This window comes from Neomonachus schauinslandi, chromosome 4, assembly GCF_002201575.2.
Source record: "Neomonachus schauinslandi chromosome 4, ASM220157v2, whole genome shotgun sequence".
NCBI classification, from domain to species: Eukaryota; Metazoa; Chordata; class Mammalia; order Carnivora; family Phocidae; genus Neomonachus; species Neomonachus schauinslandi.
In genome coordinates this window covers 91,027,022-91,051,252 of record NC_058406.1, presented here as the reverse complement: position 1 = coordinate 91,051,252, position 24,231 = coordinate 91,027,022, and the positions used below count along the sequence as shown (strand labels likewise).

Here is a 24,231-nt window from a genome sequence, read left to right as displayed (position 1 = left end):
CTTCATCCAACTCTGGGCTGGAGGGAGGAAGACACTGCCCTGCTTCTGCAGACTTTGTCCAAGTTTAAGTGTCATCCCTCCAGCTGAAATGGCTGAACTGGTTCCTCATTCAGGGAACCCAGGAAAACAAGAGGATGACACAGGCTGAACCAGGAGAAGCTCTTTGTGACTAAGGGGAAACCAGTGTTGCAGCATGAGCATCTAGGGCCAGCCTGACTCCCTCCTCGCACCACCAGGGGGCGAGCACTCGGCGTCCGGAGTTCACAGGGGCCTGAAGGCCACTGGGGAAAAGGTGCCAGAAAAGGTGCTGGGAGGCCCAGCTCCAGCCACCCCTTACTCCTGCCCTGTGCCCGCCCCCCCAACATGCCATGGAGTCCTCACCCCCTCCAAGGGGGCAGAAAGTCCACCAGAAACCACCAAATATTTGGATTCTCTTCTGTGGGCTCAGGCCAGAGCTATGCCATAGAAACTGTAAGCTCCCCTGGTTTACTCATTAGATGTTGGTAAGAATAAAACAGACTTCCACAGATTCTAAGCCCCTGAGATCTCAAACCCCACTTTTGTAAAAAAAAAAAGAAAGTGTGCTGCCCAGCATAATAATAAAGATGGCAGTATTTTTTAGACCAGGTGATTGTGTATCCTCAGGGTTTGACAATGGGTTAGCTGGTCTGTGCCCAGGGTTCAGGCTGGGCAGGCCCTCCTAAGGGGCCAGCGGGGATCCTGGGGGCTAGAGGAAGGTGGGCCTGCAGCAGGGCCCCCAAGGCCGATAGATGCCATGCCTGGCCCTTTCACCTGCCTAGGATCGAGTCGAGGGCTGCTGGGCCCATGTGGAAGGGAAAATGGGGAGCTGGGGTGGGAAGGCAGAGATAAACTTGTGGCTGAACTGGCAGTGGAAGGGGGGCTGGAATGAAAGATGGGGGAGTCCACTGAGGGCTCTGAGCTCCCCTGGGCCAGAACCGTGGGGGTGGGGCAACCCCCTTCTCCCAGATGCCCCAGGGGCATGTCTGAGCTGTGGGGCAGAGACGAAAGCCAGGACTCTTTCTTGTGGTTTCAGAGTATTAGCCATTCTACCCTTCATCCCCACTTTCTGCCTTATCTCCGCAGCCTAGAAGGCAGGAAGAAAGCAGGCCTGGCCCTCCCACCCTCCCAGTAAACACAACCACATTGCTCAGAGCTCAGCCTCAGCTAGGAGCCTCTTCCAGGCACAGAGAAACCCGAGCACACAAAGACACCAGTGCTGCGCTCATTCCCAGAGGGAGCAAGTGCCCCATCAGATCAGATTTTCCTCTAAGACAGTGTGACCAGGCTCAAGCTCCCCTCAAAAGAAACCAGTGTCTTCCTTCCCTTCCCTTCATTCGAGGGCCTGGCTGCTGGCGATTTCTCTCCTCTCAGTACTGATGCTGGTGGGTCTGAGGTCCACGCGAGAGCCCTGTGTGCATCAGGAAGGGAAGAGTGGGAGCAATAGGGAGAAGCAGCCCCAGCACCTCCGAGGAGCACAACCCCCTTCACACAGCTGGTCAATAATGACTGGGCCTCAAACCCACACTTCTAACTCAGGGCTAAGACCAGTGCACTAGAAGGTTCTTCACCCAAGGAGTGGTCAGCAAGATTTTGGAGTTCTGTGTCACAAAGTCAGAGAGATGCAGAAAGATTAGTTTGTTCTACAAATATTTATTGAGTGCCCACTCTGTGCCAAGCATTGTGCTGGGTGCCAGAGATAGAACAATGGTCAAGAAAAAACAATTCCCTCTCTCACACAGCTCAGTGGGGGGGTGGGGGGGGGGCGGTGCACGGGGAGGAAAGGATCTGTGAAAGCAAAGGAAGCAGAAGCGGGGAAGAGAGGGATGAGAGAAGGCAGTAAAGCCGAGAGAGAGATCCACGCAGCAGGAGTGGAGGCAGGCGGAGGCTGGGAGCGAACCATGCGGGAGGGAGGCCCTGGTGGAGGAGGGCACGGGGAGGCCAGAGACCAGCTACTGGCTCCCATCCAGGGGCATCTGCCCACAGCTCATATTTCTCTGTCCAGTGACAGCTAAATGAAGAGAAAGCTAACTTTACAACCGCCCACTTCACACATAATGAATATGAATGGGCATCCCGGAGCCTGTTCCCTGGGATTATCTGTGAGCTGATGGCTTCTCCCACTGACTGCGCCATCCCAGCCAGCCTGTCCCTCGGCTGGGACACAGGCAGCCCTTCCACCTGCTTCCCATTAGCCATCCTCCCATCCTCCCATCCTCCCCTCCTCCTCCATACTCTAGGTATCTCACCCCTAAGACTCAGCCCCCAGGTCTTCAGATGCCCCTGCCCCCAGCCTCACTCCAGAGGTAACTTCAGCTCTCAACCTAGGTCCCAGGCCAGGCTGGGAGCTATGCTCATCCCCTTCTGGAAAAGGAAAGGGGAAGTGGCCCCACGTGAAATCCCAAATTTAAGAGAGTTGCTAGGCTCAATGTCCTTTTGCTAAGGCCCCGCTCTGCCCCAGTGAGGGCCACCCAGAGAAGCCCTAAATCTCGGTGCTGGCAGGGGCACAGACCCCAGGCCCAGAGTGGAGAGCCCTCGCTAACGGGCCCTTCAGTCCAGGCTTCTGGGCTCAGTCCGGTGTGAGGAAATGCTTCTCATGAGAGGCATTCAATCTTCCTTCCCCACCTCCCCCCAGGCATTTACACATCAACCTGAATTACAGCCCTGAAGTGCAGACCCTCTGCAGCCCCAGACAGGAACTGAGCCGGCCCCACCTCGCCAGGAGCCGGGCATTCCCTGTATCAGGCCCAGCCTCTGCCCCAGGCGCATCCTCGCCATTCGCCCCAGGGGCAATGCTCTCAGAGCCCCCGCGCTCGCCCCTCACCCACGGCAGCCTCCCCCGCCCAGTCTCTTCTCCAGGGCACTGGCTGGGGCCAGTAGAGCCCAGGTGGCCCCGCGGCTGTCTGTCTCGGTGCCCACCACGTTACTGCTCTCGCTTGCTCTTGTAGCCACCTGTCTATCAATTGACAAGGAAAGTGAGAGTGTGGTGTTCTGTTCATCTGGACGCCCAGGGCTTCTGGAACGAGGCCTGGCCCAGAGAAGAGGCCTTCAGGGTAGGACAGCAGGGTGGCTGGGTGAATGGCTGACTTTTGAAAGCCTTCTATAGGCTCAGGAGGAGGCACAGGAGGAGCCCTAAGACATTGTTCTGGCCCTTGAAGGCGGGGGTGGTCTCTTTTCCAGGGGATTCAGGAAGTGGAAGCAAATCCAGAGTGGGCTAGAGTTGGAAGGGCCCTTAGCAGGACTACGAATAGCTGTCACTTACAAGCCGTGCTGTCCCTCCTCAGCCAGGTCCGTAGAGCCATTATCCACTATCTTATTCAGCCCTCATGACCACCTTGCTGTTATTAAACCAGTTTTTACAGATAAGCCAACTGAGGCGTCGAGCTTGATGAGCTCAAGGTCCTTCAGTGAGTACATGCGAGCCTGCAGCCCGAGGCTGACCGTGCTGAGTGACAAATGAATGGTACAAGTACTACTTCCCCGCCTCGGTTCATGAGAGGACAGGAAGCCAGCCTCCCGGCACAGAAGCCTAACAGGAACGGTGGGGCAGCCACACGCGAGTCCTCTGGGACCCAGGAGAGCAAGACGCCCAGGCTCAGGCTGAAAGGGAGGGTGGCAGCGACAGCCCCCAAACCACCTGGACGAGGGCACATTTGGGGCACATTAGAAGCCAGGGCAAGGCCTAGCGGACATTTGCCAACAATCTCCTTGCCAAGGACCATGCTTGAGCAAATATTAAGTACTGACTGAAGGGAATAAAAGAGCAAATGAATGCACTGGTGTTAAGTGCCAGGGAATCAAAATGATTCATTAGAGAAAGGGTGTGTGTGTGTTGGGGCAGGGGGGCCATGGGACATACACTTTGCAGAGACCTTGGTTGTATCCAGGCTCTGGCTCTCATTATTTCGTGACCTTGGGCAAGTTCTTTACCCTTTCTGTGCCCACTTCTCATGCGCAGAACAGGCCCTGCAACGCTGGTACCTTTCAGGGTTATTATAAACAATAACATCACAGCACTAGCTGGCACTACTGGCTGGCTCCTGTGTGGAAAATGAACTTTCAAGAAGCATCAGTACTGGGCCTGGTAACTATGTGACACCCAGTAAGTGGTAACGCTTTTGATTGCCAGTTCCCTCAGATGATACGGCCACAAGGTAACCCATCCCTCAGTGGATGGAAGGAGCCCTGGACCTTGAGCCTGGTTAGCAATAACCAACATTTTGTGTAACTCAACTATTTACAAAGGGCCTTCATGTACCCTGCCCATCTCGGGACCCAGATGAGAAAGAAAACCACAGAGATGGGGTGGCCACTTTACCTTTAGCACACTCTGTGGCTGGGAAAAGGCGCTTCCTCTCCTGGGCCAGCCCTGGGCCTACAGATGCAGGGATTCACCCGCCCACTCAGGCTTCATGGCCCTTGCAGCTTTGATAATCTGTGTTCTTTTTTGTACAAACTGAAATATAAACTAGATATACAGGCATTTACAGACCTTTGCAAACCAAGAGGAAAAAATTGCACCTCTGATTAAGTGAAGCTTCAGAAAAGGGGAAGGAAGCAAAACTTCAGACAAGCTGGTTCAATGAGCCAGGCTGCCTGGTGGAGTATGAATGTGAAAATCTATCTTACCCAAACTAAAATCTCATGATACATACTTCCTATCGGTCCTGGCAAGGAACAGTAGAAAACCCAACACGCACACACAAATCGTGTCAGATTCCCTTGTCTGGTGCAAGTTACTGAGGGGCAAAAAGTCAGTCAGTCACAGGGACTTCCCACCTCAAGAGGCTGTGTGACTTACAGAAAAAGGACAGTGCTGGCTTTGTCCCTGCTGCTCCAAATCATACAGACTTATCCTGGAAGCCCAGCTTGGGGCCTACACTGAGGCTCAGCCAAGACCCAGGCCAGGCAGGCACTGAACCAACAAAAGGGAGATTTTCCCCAGAGTACATTTCCTTTGTAAGCCAAGACCCCTCAGAGCCTTAAGACCTCATACACATGGCCTACAGGTAAGATAAGGGACCTTCAAGTAATTCTGAAAAGAGAACAGTCCTATCATATCACCTGCATCAGAAACAGCGCCTCCAAGATGGAAGTAGGTGAAAGCAGATGTGTCCAGGGATCTGAGGGCCAGGTGCAGGATCCACGAGACCTCAAACTGACACCTACCACAAAGAGTTTCCTTGCCTCTTCCCCAGCAACGTGGGCTCCCCCAACACACTCCTTCCCACCTGAAGCTGACCGCTGCCCCAGGCTCTGGGCACAGAGGTTTCCTCTTAGTCCCAACCACCTACCCTTGCTAGGCCTATAGCAGCCAACCCCCCTCTCTGACCCAGCCCCTCCCTCACTAGCACTGAAATTGGTTTGGTGGGGGCCAACTCCGGAGTGTGATCCAGAGATGCCTGGGGCTTCTACTGCAATTACATCAAACCCAGGGGTACAGGACAACTTGTCACCCCAGCAGCCCGGAACCCTGGAGCTGGGCTGAAGTGATTCCAGACTGATGTGGGGAGAAAACCCTCTGGATAAGTGCCAACTCCCCATTTCTCCCCCTCAGGTGGGAAAGGCAGGCAGCCTGGCAGGGAACAAGTGGGTGACCCATCAATGCTGGCAGGAAAAGCCACTTTCTAGACCTGAGGAGATATTCAGGGGCCGTATTTCCTGCAGACACGGCAATGGGGATTGGTTTTGCTTCCTTTTAATGTAAACAGAATACACAAACACGTTAAAAACCCCCACATGACACAAGAGAATACACAGAGATTTATATATAGGTATTTACAGACCCTCGCAAACCAAGAGGAAAAATGGCACCTCTGGTTAAGGGAAGCTTCTCTTCCTACCCCCTAACCCTGCCCAAAATCAAAGCACTGAGGCAGCTGTAGGAGCCTCTGCAATTGCTTCTGGATGAAACTTAGCAGGAGGCTGGAATGACATCAGAAACCTTCAAAGCAAAACCAAAGATTCCGACTTTCTGGCCCTGACCCTCCTCCTTGGCAGGCTGACATGCCAAGGATTTGTGTGTCTCGGGAAGAGTCAGCACGACCCCTGCAATTCAGATGCAAGAGCTTCCCAGCCCACCCCAGCTTTTCCCAGCCTTGGCCTGAATGAGAAATGAGCTGCAACCAACCATGTTCAAGAGAAGAGGGTGGGGAGGAGTGAAGGAAGAGAGGACCCCAAGCAGAGAGCAGACTGCACTCGGAGCAGGACGCTGGGAATCAACGAGGGGCCAAATCTGGCCTCCCCTCCGGCAGCCCAGCTCGGCCTAGGGAGGGCACGGTGGGGCTGTGCTGCCACCTGGAGGGAGGTGGGAGCACTGCAGCCACAGACCAGGACAGCCCCTGGGGCACCTCCAGGTCAGCTCTTCTTTCCTTGTCAGTCCCCTGCCCAGAAGCCTCACTGCAGCAGCTCCTCCCAAGATATGGGCTTGGAGAAGACCTCCCTTTCTAACCAGAGGTCATAGTTCATCTGGAAGTCCTCAGGGAGGTCCACCCGCTGGCCCAGGACACTTTGCAGGCAGTTGTCCACAGGCAGGAAGTCTGGGTTGCTGTGGGCCCGGTCGTACCGCCGGGCGTTGAAGCGTTCGATATTGGCACGGAGGGCACATTCCTCTGCCTGGAAGTCCCAAGGCCGGGCATCAAGATCTGGGACAAAGCGGGAAGACATGTTTAGGAGCCGAGCCCTCATGGCAGCTCCCCTCTGGGTTCACTGAAGCTCGGGGCCAGGCTGACCCTGGCTCGAAATGCTGTCAGCCCCAAGCAGGAGACCTCCAATCCCCATCCTCAGGAAGACTGACAGGACTTTTTACTTCGATACAAAGGAAAATCAGGTGAAAAGAGAGAGGCCAGATCTACAGAGAAAGAGGCCACACTGCAGTTTGGGGGGGGGGGAGACCCAGACAGGGAGAGCCACAGGAATGACACGCTTCTCTGAAGTCACATTCTCCCTGGCTCTCTGGGATGGATGGCAGGAAGCCGCAGAGCCCCTCATCTGCTCATTCTCTCAGTGCCCTGACCAGGCACTGGGGGCCACTCCGGCTCCACACAAATTCACAGGGCACTGGGGTGCTGATGTGGTCATTTGTCCATGCGGCCGCAGGCAAGAAACCAGAACGGCGTGGCAGCGTGCTTGGGAAAGCCCAGGAAGAGCCCACTCTGCCTGGAGGCCGGGGCAGCCGCCCAGACGGGAAGAACACATGCGGATACCAAACAGTTACAGGTACGAGGGAGGCGCCCTGCCAGGAGCAAGAAACACGGGGGACAACGCGGCTAATGGGCCAAGATCCCTGCGTGTGATGGAGGCTGAGCTGAAGAGAAGCTGGATCAGATTACGCAGGAGGGGAAGGGACACTGGGCCAGCCTCACATGCCTTGCTTAAGAGTTTGGCTCAAATTCTAAGGGAAATCAGAAGCTAATGAAGAATTTTCCTCAGGGAGTTAGCACCACAGGATCTGCTTTTCAAAAAGATCACTGGGGGGACACCTGCGTGGCTCAGTCGGTTAAGTGCCTTCGGCCCGGGTCATGATCCCAGGGTCCTGGGATCGAGTCTGACGTCGGGCTCCTTGCTCAGCAGGGAGCCTGCTTCTCCCTCTCCCCCTGCGCTGCCTGCCGCTCCCCCAGCTTGTGCTCTCTGACAAATAAATAAAATCTTAAAAAAAAAATTTTTTAAATAAATAAAAATTTTTTAAAAAGATCACTGGGGCTCAGTTTGAGGCACTGACAGAGGGGAAGAAAAGGGGGCCAAGGAAGCCATCAGGATCTGTGAGAATTTCAGTGGTCAGAACCGAGGCAGTGACAGTAGGGAGAGAAAAGATGGGCAACTGTCTTGTGACAGTTTCTGGAAAAGGAACACCTTCCAGGGGACAGAGGAATGGGGTGTGATCACGTGCGCCAATCCCAGGCAGTTTCTCAAAGTCGTTTTTGGAGCTCCTATCCGGATGCTAGAGAAGCAGGAACTGGACTCCGTGCGTTCCTCGGAGGGAAAGGCGCCCCCCTCAGCTTCGTGCCAGAGCCTTACCATTGCCATATGCCCAGTCGTCGTTCAGCCGATGCCGCACCTTCTGGTAGATGGCAGACATGGTCTTCATGTTGCTCTTCCGCCACTGCCGTCCCAGGTACTTGGTCTGCACCTTGAGCAGCTTCAGCACGTACAGCTGCATCATGGCCTGCTTCACCTTCAGGGCCCGCTTCAGGATGGGGGCCGACTTGAACACCACCAGCATCTGGAAGGGCCACGAGAGGGCCGGACAGAGGGCAGAGATCAACACCTGCACGACCACCTTGCTGCTTACCCCTTCTGGGGTTACAGGCAGGGGAACCGACCATCTCCGTGGTCGGTTCCCCTCCACAGACGGAGGGGTTTCCCGGGACGTGGACTCCCACCACTAAAATCGTGGGTCATTGTGAAATCTGAGGGAAGCCGTGAACTCGCTCACTGGGAACGTTCCTATGCGCATGTATATAAAATTTCCGAGGATCCATGGACCTCCCCACCCCAAAGGCATCCTTTGACTCAGGGTTAAGGGAGACTCCCAGAATCCTGGCTGTGTTACCACTGGATATTAAGAGGACATAGAAAAATCCCTTCTCTAAGTGTCCACTGGCTTCAGGGCATGACTGAGCCTCTTCTAGCTTCCAGTTCAACTCAGCGAGAAACCAGGAATGAACCGTTAAATGCAAGGACGTGGCAACAGTGAGTCGGGTGAGAAGGGGGTAGGGGCAGCAGCAAGCCTGCCCCGGGGACACCCTGGGAGGGGACACGGGGTGTGGCCCTCTGTCTTGATTTCCAAGTTGTGTGCCCACTGACTGCACTAGCTCACCATGGTCCTCGAATGCTTCCATTTTGTCAGCTTGTTCAAGATCCGAAGCAGATTGATACAGGAAAAGAGGTTCCTCCAGCAAAACTGGTTATTGTCACCTGCCTCCTGCAGGGAGAACCGGGGAACAGTTATAACCCTCACAGCTGCAGCGTGCTCAGCAGTGTCCACAGCCCACACACCTCTCTCGGAACTGCCGGGCCTTCCGCTCCTCAGCCCAGGAGGACTTCCATCCCAGAGCTTGGCAGGGGAAAGGGAGCTCCCTAGAATTTTTCTGCAGGAAACGTGGAGCATGATTTTGGGGACTGTGCCCTTAGCCCCCACAGCTGGGGCATCTGCACCCAGCTCCCTCAGAGCTGTGCCCCACGGAGATCCAGTGTGGGAGAGCAAAGCCACCCGACCAGGTGAGCCCTGGGTCACCAGCCCCTGAAGACCACGCTCCTGATGAACCACTCCCTATATCCACATCTTTCCCCTCGGCAAGCTCCCTCCTCTGGCCTTTCTATGCCATTTCGGTGCTTTAAAAGCCAGTCCTCAACAGTGACCTCCCATGTGAACACCTCTATCCCTGTGTCAGGGGAGGCAGGCCCTCCACCACCACCCCTCAGCCAAAGGAGCGGCCGGGGAAGCATAGAGCCACTCACCAGACTCTCAGCGGTCAGCTCTGGCAGCTCGTGCACCACGCAGTGGGGGTAATCCAGGACAGAAATGCTGCGGAGAGCAAGAGAAGCTGGGCGCCCACCCTGAGCAAAGGCTGCAGGCTGGTGAAGCAGCTGCGACAGGGCTGGCTCCCGGCCTTCCTCCCTCACTTGGGAGTGGAAGCAGGACCCTGCCTTGTGTGCACCCCCCTCGCCCCCCCAGCTACAAGAGATGAAATCCCTGCTACCAGAGAACTTGTAAGGTCCCTCTATGGCCTGAGACCACCCCGCCATCTTGTAAGGTCCGGAGACCCTGCCTTCTCCACAGCAACGAGCCTGGGGCCAGGGGGAAGATTTCTCAAGGCAATTGATATACGCCAAGCCCCTAGTGGGGACAGTGTCTGGCCGAGAGCTCACGCTGCGGTGCACCATCAAACACAGCGGGCCCAGGCGAGGGGGGCGGGGTAAGAGCAGATAGGGCCTTACAGTGCACATGGCGGAGGCCCTCAGAGAGCAGGAGGCCTGGCCAGTCTCCTCAGAACACCACCAAACGGTGAGGCCAGTACTGGAGCCCTGGATGAGAACCCTCCCACGCGGGCACAGACGGAGTCACCTGTGTCACTGGAGTGGCTACACTCAGACTCGACACACTGGCATTCTCCACAGCAGGGACCGTGTCTCGTTCCTCTCTGTGTCCTGAGGCCGGGCAGAGCGCTGGCTTGTAGGGGCTGAACGGGCTCAGGCGGAGAGGCCAGCCAGGAGCCCTGCCATCTGGCCATACCCACCCCTTCCTGCTCCCTCACCCTTATCACCTGTTCTTGGCGGTGATGTAAGACATGATGTTTTGATTGAAGAACTTTAGGATCAAAGGGATGCAGTTGGCAAACACCAGGTGCTGGGCCATGTATTCAAACTGGAACAAACAGAAAAGAATACGCATGCCCTTTAGGACCTCACCCTCTTTCCTCCAATGATAAAAGGGCTTGGTCAGAGGACTGTGTCTTAAAACATTCATGCAGAGCTCAAGGGGGTTTGAAGGTCAAGGCCTCGGTTCTTCACTGTCTGAGGCCCTGGCCCAGTGAACGGGAAGGAAGGCCCTGCAGGTACCTGGTAGACGTGGTTCAACTTAAAATGCTTGAGCAGCAACAGCAGGACAGCAGAGATGGCCTTAACAATGACCTCTTTGTGGCGGTTCACATCCACCCCCAGCTTCATGCTCTGCAATACCGTGGTGCTGGAAACACAATTCCCCGGGTGAGCCACCAGTGTGTACAGCACAGCTGTTCCTGGTGCTCACAGGAAAGATGGGATTCCTGAGCCTTCCCTGGGCAGAGGGCCCCGCTTCACCCCCCACCCCCACGGACATCTCAGAGATCAGGCCCGGGGCTCCTTCCGCCCACCTCGCAGGCAATCCAGCTCAGCACAATGTATTTCTTGTGAGGCCCCTAACACATTCTTAGCCTGCTTCCCTGATTTCTCACAAAATGAACTTCTTCTTTTCAAGTTCTTCCTAAGCTTTTGCTACCATATGAACTTGGGTCCCTCAAAGTGTATTCTGTGCAATACCAGTACATTGAGACATTTCATACTATGGAGAAAAAAGGACTCTGGAAGTCAGATAAATTGAAGAAGCACTGAGTTAAATCGGTTTCTTAATTCAGGGCTTCTCACTGTAAATCTCTGTAAGAGGAGATTTAGTATTTGACTCGGGAACCCTTCTTCCAAGGATCATCATGATGGCCTAGTGTTCTGCGACACTCCCTTTGGTATTAGCCAATCCCTGCCTCCTCCCTCACCTGGCTATCACTGCCAGACTCAGACCTGGGTGGTACTGGCAGGCAGGCGGGAGGTCAGATCAAGGCCCAGGTCCTTCTCAAAGCAGAAAATGAGCTCCGTCTGTACTCTCATATCAAAGCAAGGTCAGCGCCACAGGGAAAAACAACCCCTAAGGATTTCACTAGCGCCCTGAGATACCCAAAAATATTCTGCATGCCAAATCACCAGTGAAGAGGAAAGAATCCACACCCAGCTCAGGTTCAGCTGTTGGCTGGTAAAGTGTCCAGAAGTTAAACCTACACCTCCTGGATGTCCTGATCACACAGCTTTCGAGGGAAGGTTTCAGGAAATGTCTAACACCGCCTGATTCATTTTACAGAGGAGGAAACGACTTTTCCCCAGGTTCACTCAGTGGCAGACTTTTCCCAAGTTTACTCAGCAGCAGAATCCATACCAGAATCCAGGCCCACCACACTAAGCCACTTCCCCAACCGGTAAAACTAAACATTTAATCTGATACAGTTTCTTTCTTCTGAGCCAGGAATACCCTAAACTTAACCTATAGAGAAACTGAGCCAAACAGAGAAACAACCTAGCAAGACTGGGACCAAGAGGAAAACACTTCCCTTTCCCCTCTACCCTGCGGCCCCTGACCTGCTCCATTCACGGGAACACTACTCACGGCATCTCCTCAGGCAGGACATCTGCTAGGATGTTGATCGAGTCCGTTTTGGCCTTTGAGGTGGGGGCTGCGGCCAGCAGGATCTTCAGCAGTGCGATCTGGGGAGAAGCAGAGCTGAGCCCTGAGAGGCAGACCTTTTGGAGGAGCTCAGGTGGGTGGCAGGAGGGGCTGAAGGACACTGGAAGGGTGTGCTCTCAAGGCCAGTGTACTGGGAATGGTCCCAGACCCAGAGTACTCCTGAGGAAGAGGCAACACCCCAAAAGCAGGAGCACTCACCATGTACTGAGGTAGGCTGGGAAGCAAGCCTTGATAGAGGGTTTCTGCAGGTACTTGCTCGACTTCCTCTTCTCCCTTTCAACACAATAGGTACAAATGCAAACCCCTGTCCCGACTGGTCTCCTGAGCCAGCTTGCTAGGTGGCTAGAGGAGCATCTGTAAGTACCGATGTAAATAACGACAGCAAACCTTGAATAATACAACATGTGAGGCACTTGACCTGTAGTAACTCACTGAATCCATACTACAACTCTGTGAAGAAGGTACTATTATTATTCCCATTCTACAGGTGAGAAAACTAAAGCACAGAGAGAGCCAGTAACTTGCCTAAGTGGCCACCTACTGAGTGGTGGAGCTGGGAGTCAGGGGCAGGTGACAGGCTCAGAGTCTGCACTCTGGACCCCCACACAGACACACGCCACCCCTGCAGTGGGAGCGGGACTGGGAGCTTTGAGGGCAGGGCCTGGGGCAGCTTTGCGGCCTGGGCCCAGCGCAGTGCCTGGGAACGGCTGGGGGTCCGGTGGCTAGAGAAGGCCTCGGACTCACCCCCGAGAGAGGAGAGCGAAGGTACTCCTCCTCCATCTGTGCCTGGACCTCTGCAATCGACGTGTACTTGTGCTGGAGAAAGAGCAGAGAAACACCTCTCATTCTCTGGCCGAAGCCCCACACCCTGGCAAAGACCCCACTTGATTTTCTTCAGACACAATCTCCTCAAAGAGGGCTAAGTCACCACAAAGATCCCTAACTTAAATCCTGAAATATTCTTCTAAGTGGGCACATATTTCTTTTTTTTTCTTTTTAAATTTTTTCTAAAGATTTTATTCATTCACTTGAGATAGAGTAAGCATGAGCCAGGGGCGCGGGAGAGGGGGCAGAGGGAGAGGGAGCAGACTCCCCACTGAGCAGGAAACACGATGCACGACCCGATCCCAGGACCCTGGGATCATGACCTAAGCCCAAGGCAGACACTTAACCAACTGAGCCACCCCAGTGGCTCAGTGGGCATATATTTCTTAAACCCAGTCTAAAAAGCACATGATAGATTAGGAAAAAAAACAAAGGAAAGGGGCTTTTCAGATAACCATAGAGACAGGGGAAAACTATTAGAGGGAGGGTCAAGGATTCAGAAATGCCTAGCAGCACAGGGCCCACCTAACTCACTTATACTACAAATCTCAAAAATAGATTTCAAAAACATATCAAAATTTCCACTCCTGACATCTTGTCAGGGGAGACACCTCTTCCCCACTCTTGATGTTTCCTCCCACATGGAGGGATATGCACGTGTAAAAAACCTCCACTCTCCCCTGCCCCTTTCCACACACCCACTCCTCCCTTCGCCAACTAGTGAGCATCGGGGGAGGAACAGGACTTTCTGAGCCCAACCACCTTCTCTTTTCGCTTTAGAAAAAAGAAAAGCCTATGTTCTTTTCTGCTCCTCAACAAGGCTTAGCAGGGTTCCAGCACTGCCTGACCCTGGGTAGATGAGTCCACCTAATTCTGGAAGTAAAGCATTAGGGTGCATATCATTGCTGTGTTCTTATGCCTCATTGTCCAGTCACTCTATCAGCAATAAAGCTGATTTGATTACCATCTGCCTACTCCTCTATCTCAACTGTCTTAGAACTTGGACTTGGAAAAGGGAGGGTTATTTATCAGGCCCTTTGAAACTCCACCTATCAAGTACTATCTTTAATAAACTCTCAGTTAAGTCCCCAACAAAAACTCAGCTAAAATAAATAGAACTTACAAAGAGCTGTATTAAAGGGTATCGCCATGGTCCACCTATGCCTCCACCCCAGGTTCCTTCAGGTAGACAACAGTCTTCAAAAGGTTTCTCCCAACTGACTGCTCTCACTTTACTCACTTGGAACCAAAGTAGGTCAAAAGCTCATCCAAAGCCACCTACCTGTTTCAGAGTCTTGATGCTTTCGTGGATTGGCCTGGGCAGCCCCACCACTGTGTTCGTGTCACTGGAGAATAAAGAAAACCCTGTCTTAGGCCTAGACAGCAATTCGCCTCAATCCCTAAACACCAAAGGCCAGGAGAATGAACTCCCGTTACCTTTCTTCAAAAGGATGTCAGATCACACTCACCTGCCTAGAGTGTAACCTATAAACTTGCTGCGGCTGGACTCCAGGAACATCTCAATGTCTTTCTCTCTGTCAAAGAGAAAGAACGAGGTTTTTATTAAATGTTATTTCAAGGTGTCATGGTCAATAAAACATAGAATGCCCAGAAACTGTGAAGCCAGAAGAAAAGGTCTCCCACCATTGTTTTTCTTTTTAGGTAAAAAAAAAAAAAAAAAAAAAAGGAAAGATAAACAGAAAAAATGAACAAATGAACTAAAATCTTCAGACTATTTTAACATCCTTTATAATATTGTTGGATCAATAACCTGAAACTATGTGTAACTAGTTTACCTGTAAAATTAAGGTGCTACCTCAAACTGAAAAGCATACTTTATTCAATTAACAAGTCTGTTTTCAAAAGAATTTCTCAAATATTTAAAGTTATTACAACAATTAGACCTATCAACCACAGATATTTTCATGTGTGTCCTGGGTCCGTTTTAAACAACTGGCACACCCTGCATGAGGACTAGTTCTGTACCGCCGTCACAGATCACTGAAAACTGGGGTTTCAGATCGAGAAACTGACTTCTGTATCCTTTCACGTGACCACCTATTTCTTAAGTTGGTGCTTTTTTTTTTTTTTTAAAGATTTTATTTATCCATCTGAGAGAGAGAGCAAGCGAGAGAGCACGAGCAGGGGGAGGGGCAGAGGGAGAGAGAGAAGCAGGCTTCCCGCTGAGCAGGGAGCCTGATGCGGGGCTCGATCCCAGGACCCCAAGATCATGACCTGAGCCGAAGGCAGACCCTTAACCGGCTGAGCCACCCAGGTGCCCCTAATTGGTGCCTTTTCAAACAGATACCATTTCTATATATCCAGGTACCTTCCCACCCATTGATTCATGCGCACATATCTCAAACAACTTAATCATGATTCTAAAAACTCTTCCTTAATCTTTAATTTTTCTGTTAAAAAACACATACAACTCCACCGTGAGTGGAGATGGGTTCAGTTAAATGTCCTGGTTTTCATTTTTCCCTATTCCCCCTTCATGATAGTATGGCTAACCAAGAGCTAACTCATTATTACTGACTCAAGAGCCATACATGGGTCTCTCTGAGCAAGTCCAGCACCCTGAGACCTCTGGGCCAACAGAGGGTACTTTAAAAGAGCTCCATCCCAGAGCCAAAGTCAGCCTGGCCCCACAGAGAACCTCCTGTGGTGACTCAGACCAGGTGCCAGGCCTGGGGGTGGGAGGCCTCTGGTTTCAGGAGCCAGAAGCGTGCCAGAAGTCTGAGCCTCACCTGACCTTGGGAGCCCACGGAAGCCCTTTGGGACAGGTGAGCCTGTCAGTCTGAGGGTGCTGTAAGGGGGGAGGCATCACTTCATCCCGCTCAAGGGGGAATGTCTCCCCCTCCAGACTGTTGTCATCATCATTCTCCTCTTCCTCTTCTCGAGAGTCATCAGCTTTGTAGGGATCCCGCTCGTTGAAGGCATCCAAGTTGTCCTGTTTTATCAGCGCCTGAAAATGGGGAAGGGAAATCAGACAAGCGCCAACCGAGCAACCATAAAGGGCAAGGAGGCTAGAGAGGCTGTAACACAGAAAGGTGGTAGGCAGAGCCAAGGGCAGGGGAAAAACCTGAGAGGAAGTCAAGGCTGGGCCCCAAAGACAAAGCCTTTCTTGTCCCAGTGCCTCAAAAGTGCCATGTTGTGAGTACCCACGATAAGCTGGACCCTGGGCTAGAGACACAGTGTCCCTGGCCCAGAGGCCTTCATTTGGACTAGATGGTCAGAGATGATTTCCAACAACCCTGCTCACCCAGGGATCATGCTGCCATGTGCTGTGCACCTTGAGACCCTCGGGACTCACAGGGGACATCCGTCACCCTCACCTTGTGCTCCCGACGGCCCCGCTTCTGCTGCTGCTCAATCAGGTCCGAGGCGGATGCCGGCGGAGAGGCAGCCCTCATGTTGCGGATCACCTTGATGCTGTCCTCAGGCAGCGGGGGGAGGCCCAGGATGGTGCGCTTCTCAGCCTTCATGCTCTGTAGCTCCTCAAAGCCGCCCAGTGTGCACTGCATCGTGGACAAGGGACGGGGCCGGGCTCAACACCTCCACGACTGGGTCCCCGAGCCCTCTGTGACACCACAACCCGCACCAATCTCTGAACAAGGGATTGATCACATGAGGATCCAGTGACGCCAACGTGGGAGCAGAGAAAACAGACCAAGGGAAGGAGACATGCAGGCTGACTGAGCTAGTGGACATGCTTAACTCTGTATGTATGATATACTCTTGGTCGAGAAGGCAGACTGAAGAGCCTGCCCCTTCAGGTTCCTAGACAAGTCTGTGAGACTCACATGCTCCAAAGGCCGTACATGCCAGTCTTTCAAATTGGGGATACACTTTTAGATACTCCCCCCAAAAAAAAAGCTTCCTCTCAACATGCCTCTAGAAGCCAAAACCCCAGTGGTATTCAGCTTTTATCTCTGGCTTCAGTGAGGCTTTGTGAGGAACCAAGAGGATGTCTGACCAAAACAAAATGTGCACACCACTCTAAAGAGGCGCCAAACTCACTGAGCCTGGCTCCGCAGAGCTGCCCTGCTCTGCAAGGAGGACGTGAGCCCCGAGGGGACAAGGAATCCCACCTACAGCTCCACTCTCTGCTGAGGTCACTCCTCCAAGTGGGAAGGGCACTGGGCTTCGCTACTGACAATGGCCCCCGAGCCAAGGGTGCTAGCCAATCCTTCCCCAGCCAGAAAAAGGCTCTACACCCTCCCCGGCGGAGACGGCACTAGCACAAGGCTCGCTCTTGCTTCCTTCAAGTGACCTCTGACTGAGGGGACCCAATTACACCAGCTCTACTTCTGCCTCCAGTGACTTCATATACTCCAGGTTCGGAACCAGCCTGTCTGGGGAGAAGGCGTTTTATGACTAGAGAAGCAGCTTGCAGGAGTCAGGGAGCCAACAGTCTATTCTGACCCACGGGCCAAGTCCTCTTTGGCTATAGTGAGGCAAAACTGCTGTTTTGTTTTGTTTTAAACCAAAGTTTATAGGTTAGTTATATATTAAATTATATATAGTTTTTCACATAATTCAACATTTAAAAGGATATGCAGTGCAAAGTCTCTCTCCTGCCCTGACCCCTAGCAGCTTAGTTCCCCTTCAAGGAGGTGCTCACCAACACTGTCTTCCAGAGCAGCAAGAGAACTTTCTTCATGGGGAAGTGAGGGGCATGGCCGCTGCAAAATTTGGTCACCATCCCAAACAGCATAATGGCAAATGGTTCATTGTTGTACAGGGGGGAACCTAGAGGTAACACAAAGGGATCAAGACCAGCAGGAACAAGACCCTCCCCAAGGCCAGGAGCCTCAGCTCCCAGGCAGGGCCTCAAAACCCCAGGATCTGGGAGCCTGAGTGGCTCAGTTGGTTAAGCAACTGCCTTCGGCTCAGGTCATGATCCTGGAGTCCCTGGATCGAGTCCCGCATCGGGCTCCCTGCTCAGCGGGGAGTCTGCTTCTCCCTCTGACCCTCTTCCCTCTCATCCTCTCTCTCATTCTCTCTCTCAAATAAATAAAATCTTTAAAAAAAAAAAAAAAAACAAAAAAACCCCAGGATCTGCAGGGCCCTACCCAGCTCAGCCCTGAAGGTCTGTCGCATGGTCCTCCACTCAGCCTTATCGCCCTCACACTCCTGGTGAACAGTCTCCACAATCAGGTACATGATGTTAAGCAGGACCCTGGGAACAAAAGCCAACTCATAATGGTGCAGAATGGGGAAGCAAGGGAGTGTCCTGGCTTCTCCACAGTCCAGCTAACAGGAGGAAAGCACGTACACAAAGGCTAGTCGGTGGCAGAGGGCTGTGACGCAGAGAAAACTAGAAGTCCCACAGAGCGCCCCGTGGGGTGCCCTTTCTTGTCCTCTGCTATCAAGGGCATGACCAGATCTTACTCTGCTTTGCATTCCAGCATCAAGCTAAGTGCTTATCAAAGCAGGTGCTTCATCAATGGTTGAATGGATTAATATGAACAAGAATGGCCCAAAGCATTTCTGGCCCTAAGCTTCCTGGAGCAAGAGGAGCTCAGAGGTGGGAGTGAGCTGCGGAAGTAGGTGCCGGATCAGATGAAGCAGCGCAGGGTCAAAGCAAGAACAAGCAAGTGCCACCGTGATGGAGCGGAAATCGGGAGCCAGCAGGCAGCGCCCAGGGACCTGACCGCAGTGGGGAACGCCATGAACGCCCGGTCTGAAAACTCCCAAACTCACAGAGACAGATGCTAAGCCTCACAAAAATGGGATCTCACTGTTCAGCAGTTGCTATTACTTCCTGTGAGGCCACAGAATATCATGAAGGAGATAGGGGTCAAGCTGTGCACCCGAAGGTAGAGCCAAGGAGCCACGTCGTGTTTCACCAAGCACAAAGTATCATCAGCAGCAGCGTGGGCAGGAGGCCACATGTCACTGTGGCTCTATCAAGTGGCTCACCCTAGATTTCCTGTGGGTGGGGTCTCAGCCCAGAGCCCCACCGAGGGAGAGCCCCCTGCAGGGCCGACTCGGGGCAGATGGATATTGGCATGCACAGAAGGCACACACACACAGCGAGGGCCCCCGAAGACGCCCTCCCGCTCCCGGCTCTGATCTCATTCTCAGGGAGCCCAGGCTTGCTGCATGCCTCACCTCAGGTCTGTGCTGTCGGCCAGGGAGATGGCCGGCTTCCTCACCGCGCTGCTGCACGCCGCACTGTTGCTGCAGGAGAGATTTGGGAGTCAGGCCTTCCCCCAGGAAGGAAGACGAGGAGTTGCCCTGACAAGGGCCGCCCAGTGGGGGGACTGAAACTCTACGATGAGTGCTTCGACTGCCCGAGAGGCCATAGTTCAACCTGAGTGGTCAGAATAGAGCCTGGGACCACACCGTCAGCCCCAGTTGGCCCATTCACCCTTCTCAAAACCACTGAGTTCTGCCAGCTCTGTCCCCTCGCCCCCTGCCTCCCGTTCCCTACTCCAGCTCCTCAGAACAACTCACTCTATCTCCATGTTCAGAAGCTCCACCAACGCATTGAACGTGCCCACCTCCAGGAGCAGAAAGATGTTGTAGCGCATCCAGGACTGCACGTCTGCCTCCGAGCTGCACTCTCCAAAGGTGCCTGCAAACACAGGGCACAGCTCACAGAGTCCCTCCCACTATCGGGCTGGACAACATCACCGAAGGCGGCGTCAGAAGGCCTGGGGGCCGGCTCAGTACCTTGGGCGACGTAGAGAATTGCTCGAGCCACCTTGAGTCTTTTCTCCCTGGCAGTAACTTCCAGGCCATCCAGGAGCCTCATGGCATGGGTACGGTGCTGGCTGGTATCCAGCTCGGTCCATTTCTTATCTGTTACTGTAGGGCAAGAGACCAGTTACACCTGAGCCCAGAAAAATCCTCACAATGGAATGAACACAATGTTAACTCACCAAATTCAAGACTGCCACAAGACCAGAAAACTGAGAAAGAAAAGCTACTCTCTAGGTCACGCTGCTGCTCTACGAATTTCCAGACTGAAACACTGCTATTTTTGGTGCAATTTTAATCACAGAAAGCTTTTCCCCCCAGTACTCACACTCTGAAAAACCACCACCAGAGCCCCAGCAAGCCCACCCTAAAGGTCACATGCGGCCTGGAGCAGTCATGGTTCGGCAGGTTTCTCAGGCCAGGCCAGGACGACTCAAGGCACTTGGGTGACCAAGAGAAGCCCTGCAGCTGTCACGGCAAGGGTCAAAGGAACCAAGAAGTGCGGAGAATCATCTCACCGTGGATCCGGAAGTCCTCCTCAAAGCATTTTCGATTCATCAGGAATTCTGGCCCTTCTGTGTAGCTGTAAAGCTCTATCAAGAACAAAGTCTCATCAGTTCCATGTCCACGTGCCATAGCAGGTCTCGTACGCAGCAGAGAATATAAGGCATTTGCCTCTAGGCCCCACTCTGTCCCTGAGTCACAGTGACTCCTGGACTATCCAGTTACTAAGGGGATCTTAGTGCTCCGATGTGCATAATGGAGAGAGTGCTGACTCCCCTTGCAGCAGATAATCAGAATGCCCGTTACACATAAATCCAGGCATTTCCAGTCCGGTGCACATCAATCCCACCATGCCACATGAGGTGGACTGCCACCATGGACATGTGTCTCTCAAGTGGCCATGACCTCCTAACTAGGACCTGCACTGTGGAGGCCTGAGAAGCAGCTCGGGCTAGCCTCACGTGACATGTGAGGGGCAGCGGCAGACGTGCACAGATGCAGGCATGACCTACTGCTCTAGGAGAGACCACTGTCGGGAGGAGAGCGTATGGCCAAGGAGCATCACTGTCTGCGACTGGGCCACCGCCGACTGAGCTGACCACACAGCAGAGGTGCTTCACCAAAGTAAAGGAAAAGCCAAAGGTATGAGATACACAAAGCTTCAGTCCCATAACTAACATGTTTATATGCACATGCTTATACAATTCTATATATGTATATATATCATTACTAGCTAACCAAAGGAAAAAATGAACTCCAAAATGACATTGACTCTTTAATTTTATTAAAGACCAATACAGAAAACAAACACCTCGAAACAGTAAGAAGGTCTGTGCTTTACCCGCGAGCTCTGCAGCCCACTTGTCTGTGTCAGCATATTCAAACTCTAGGTCTGGCGACTCGGAATAGCCCTGCGGAGAAAAGGAGGCAGTAATGCCAAAGACCACTGTGAGTGCTTTCCAAAGGAAGAGATACATATGCGTCCAGAGACGCTGCTGTGTTACAAGACACCATTGCCTCCCCTTTCTGAGCTTTTATCACTTTTTGTCTCCGGGGCTAGCTCAGGTTTCCCTATTAAGCCCTTGCAGAGCACCTTCCACTTTCCTTTAAGAGCACAACTTCTCATTATGTACCAGCATGGGTATGTGTTTCCTGTCTGCCTCTCCATGAGACTGCAAGTTCCTTGAGAAGGAGAACTTTGTCCACTCTGCTCACCAGTAACTTCACAATGCCCAGCATGCTACCTCGCCTGAATGAATGAATGAAGAGTTTATAGTCAAATAAATGCTTGTTAGATAAATGAACACAGAGCTTCTATGTATTCTGCGCAGTGAATGACCCTTCCACATGGTGCTGAGATGCCGGAAGCCTCACTTCTTTCTGGCTAGTAGTAGGCCATCAACAGCTCAGGACAATATGACTACTGACATTCTCAGCTTTCCTGCCCTTCTCTCAAATTTCAGTGAGAACTGACAGAGAAGGCAGCAGCCTAACAGAATGGTTTCCCTCCCACACACAGGAAAGAATGTGACAAAGAGAATCTTTTCACTGCTGGGGATAGGTGATCACCGAGAACACACCATCTTGAGAGCCTTGTGCTGGGAAGAGAGAAGAGGTGATGAAGTAGGTAAAGTCCTCAGGCTTAATTACAAGCTACTTGGGAAGACAAAGACCAGCCACAAAATGACATAACAAACCCACAGACACTGAAAAACATGAAGAACTCTACACTGTCAGAGGCAACAGAGTGTGTATACTTTCATAAGTTACTGAGCTTCAGTTCATTTATGGAATGGGGATGACGAAAATCTATCTTGAAGGTTTTTAAGGACTAATCAGAATTATGTAGTGCAAAGGGGGCTCTCATCAAGAGATGGCTCCCAGGCATTGCTCAAGCTCCTAGCCTACTGATTCCAGCTAGGCCCCAAAGAGCTGAGTGCAGCACCAGCATCTCTAAGAAAATAAATTGAAACAGATCTCTCAGCTTAAATGTGTTCACTGGCTGGCCTTCCACATGTTGTGTCTATATGGAAATTAAACGGTAGAAGGAGAAATTTAAATCGCATAAGGGTATTTATTTGCTCTTTCAAGGCTACCTAGGAAAATTTTAAACTGTTTTTAAACTGTAACTCCTCTCCTGATGAAGGCGGGTTCACCCCCACCACTTTCATAATCCTTCATCACCCCACCAGGCAAAGGCTCCTAAAAAGTCAGTTTCATTGCTTTTTCAAATAATTCACCTTAAGCTCAGAGTACCTCTATTTTGGACTTGCCAAATTTTGACACGTTTTACCAGAGCTTTGCACTTGCCAACAAAATACAAAAGCTTGAGAGGAAATGACTTCACGTATCAGCCTTTGGTATGACCTAGTATACTGCTTCTGGACAAGGAGGAATTCCCCTCATTAATAAGCGCCTCACTGCTGATCAGCCTCTGAGTTATCGCTGGTGAAGACCTCACAGTAAATACTCTGGGAACGTACTGATTAAGAAGCCCTAAAATGCTGCGACGTGTGTGTCTTCATTCATGAAAACTACATTGGGAGGGAGTGGGAGGAATTCTTTAACTCGGGGTGAGGTGACTAGTCAGCTTCAGACAACCGGAGGAACAGCCCACTAGCAAGAAAGGGAATGTTGAGCCCTAATGCTTGATTACAGTGTGTATTTGTGATCGTTAACAGTTCGGCATCGGGCGCACTAGGCACTGTCCAACTACGGCCTGGACCTGTAAATAGCTAAGGTCAGACTGAATAGGGAATGGTACTCCCTCCTACTCTCAAAATCTCCGGGCGCGTAGTACTATTAGTGATAATTAGCTCCGTCCGGCTTCCAGCTCCCTTCCCTGCCCACACACGCAGCCCACCGCACGTTGCGGAGCCCACAGGACAAGCCCACAGAGATGATTAGGGGTCGGGGTGCAGCCGCCCGCCCCCTGGAGCGCACGCAGACCACTGACTCCTCACCCCCGAACTGGGGCCGGGAGCGGCTTCCCCAGGGGCTGGGGCCTGGAGGCCGCACCCTCAGCCCCGGCCCCAGAGAAGCAAACGAGGAGTCGCCGGCCCCGGGAGGTTCTGGCAAACAGCGAGCTCGGGATGGGACCCCGGCTTCACGCCCCTGGCACCGGGGCTGCCAGCCTTGCTTCCTGCTCCTTTCGCTGTAAAATGACAACTCTCCCACCGGGCCCTTTCCAACCCTCCGGGAAGCCCAGCTGGAACCCGAAAGCGGCCCCGAACCCGGGTCCCCCGTGGCCACCCGCCCGGTGCTATACGCGCCGCCCGGTGCTATACGCGCCCCCCGAAGCTCCTGACCTCCGAGTCTTTGCGCTGGTTGCGGTTGAACTCCCGGGCTTTGCCCCCGGGCAGGAGGCCCCCGCCGGCCCGCGGGGCTCCGGGTGGAGGCTGCGCGGTTGCCGGTGGCGGAGGTGGTGGCGGCTGGGGCTGTTTGTTGTTCATGATCAGTGGCCCGGGGCCGCCGGCTGCCGGCTCCATCTTGGCTGCTCCACACCCCCGGCTCAATTCACGGACTATAGCCGTGATGCAACTCTCGCGTAATTTCCTCCAGGAACGCTCCCTGGTCGCCATATTAGGTGTGGCGGCAAGTGCTGGAAGCCATCTTGGCTGCCCAACACTTCGCGAGATTGCCTCTGCCGGGACTCTTACCTTTCTCTGTCCTCTTGGTTTTCGCCCCTTTTCAGTACTTGTTTAGGTGCAGTTTTATCTGTGAGTACTCCCATAGCTCCTTAGGTCGGTTTAGTTGCGCCCACCTCGCTTTAACACAGCTTTGCACTTGTCACTGTTATAGCTCTGTTCAAAGCTTAGGGGATATAACAGTGAACAAAATGGGCACGATCCCAGTCTTCACGGAGTTCACACTCACCTGGGGGAGATATGCTAAACAAATGAATAAATCAGTAAAATAATTAGTGTTGTGACAAGCATGCATTCATCATTCATTCAACAAACAATAAACGTCTCTGTGTTTCCAGGCGGTGCGATAGAATGGGGCACACATCAAGTTCCTGCGCTAATGGTACCTGACATAGTAGCGAGTAGGACAGAGACACAATGAACGATGAGCACGCAAATACGATATTAGAGAAAGAAGTGCTGAGAAGAAACAAAAGGAAGTGTAAGGGATTAGGAAGTGGCAGTGGTGATGGGACGCATGGCTATGTTAGGTCGGAT

General features: G+C 52.7%; 1 protein-coding gene across 2 annotated transcripts; it reads right to left on the bottom strand.

Annotated features, from left to right (window-relative positions):
• Positions 1 to 5,700: 5,700 nt before the first annotated feature.
• STRIP1 (striatin interacting protein 1) lies at positions 5,701 to 23,556 on the bottom strand. 2 transcript variants are annotated; one of them, XM_044914577.1, is made up of 21 exons: positions 23,356 to 23,556; positions 20,889 to 20,958; positions 20,062 to 20,136; positions 19,517 to 19,651; positions 19,298 to 19,418; positions 18,953 to 19,021; positions 17,911 to 18,017; positions 17,460 to 17,587; positions 16,165 to 16,353; positions 15,583 to 15,800; positions 14,302 to 14,367; positions 14,115 to 14,178; positions 12,752 to 12,823; positions 12,206 to 12,280; positions 11,930 to 12,027; positions 10,579 to 10,705; positions 10,284 to 10,384; positions 9,478 to 9,544; positions 8,837 to 8,941; positions 8,035 to 8,239; positions 5,701 to 6,662 (listed from the first exon to the last, which is right to left on the bottom strand). In XM_044914577.1, the coding sequence occupies exons 1-21, from the start codon at positions 23,533 to 23,535 to the stop codon at positions 6,415 to 6,417; spliced, it is 2,520 nt and encodes an 839-aa protein (XP_044770512.1). In that variant the 5' UTR covers positions 23,536 to 23,556; the 3' UTR covers positions 5,701 to 6,414. The 2 variants fall into 2 exon arrangements, with proteins under 2 accessions (XP_044770512.1, XP_021545728.1); XM_021690053.1 differs by having other exon boundaries at positions 16,171 to 16,353.
• Between the last annotated feature and the right edge of the window lie 675 nt (positions 23,557 to 24,231).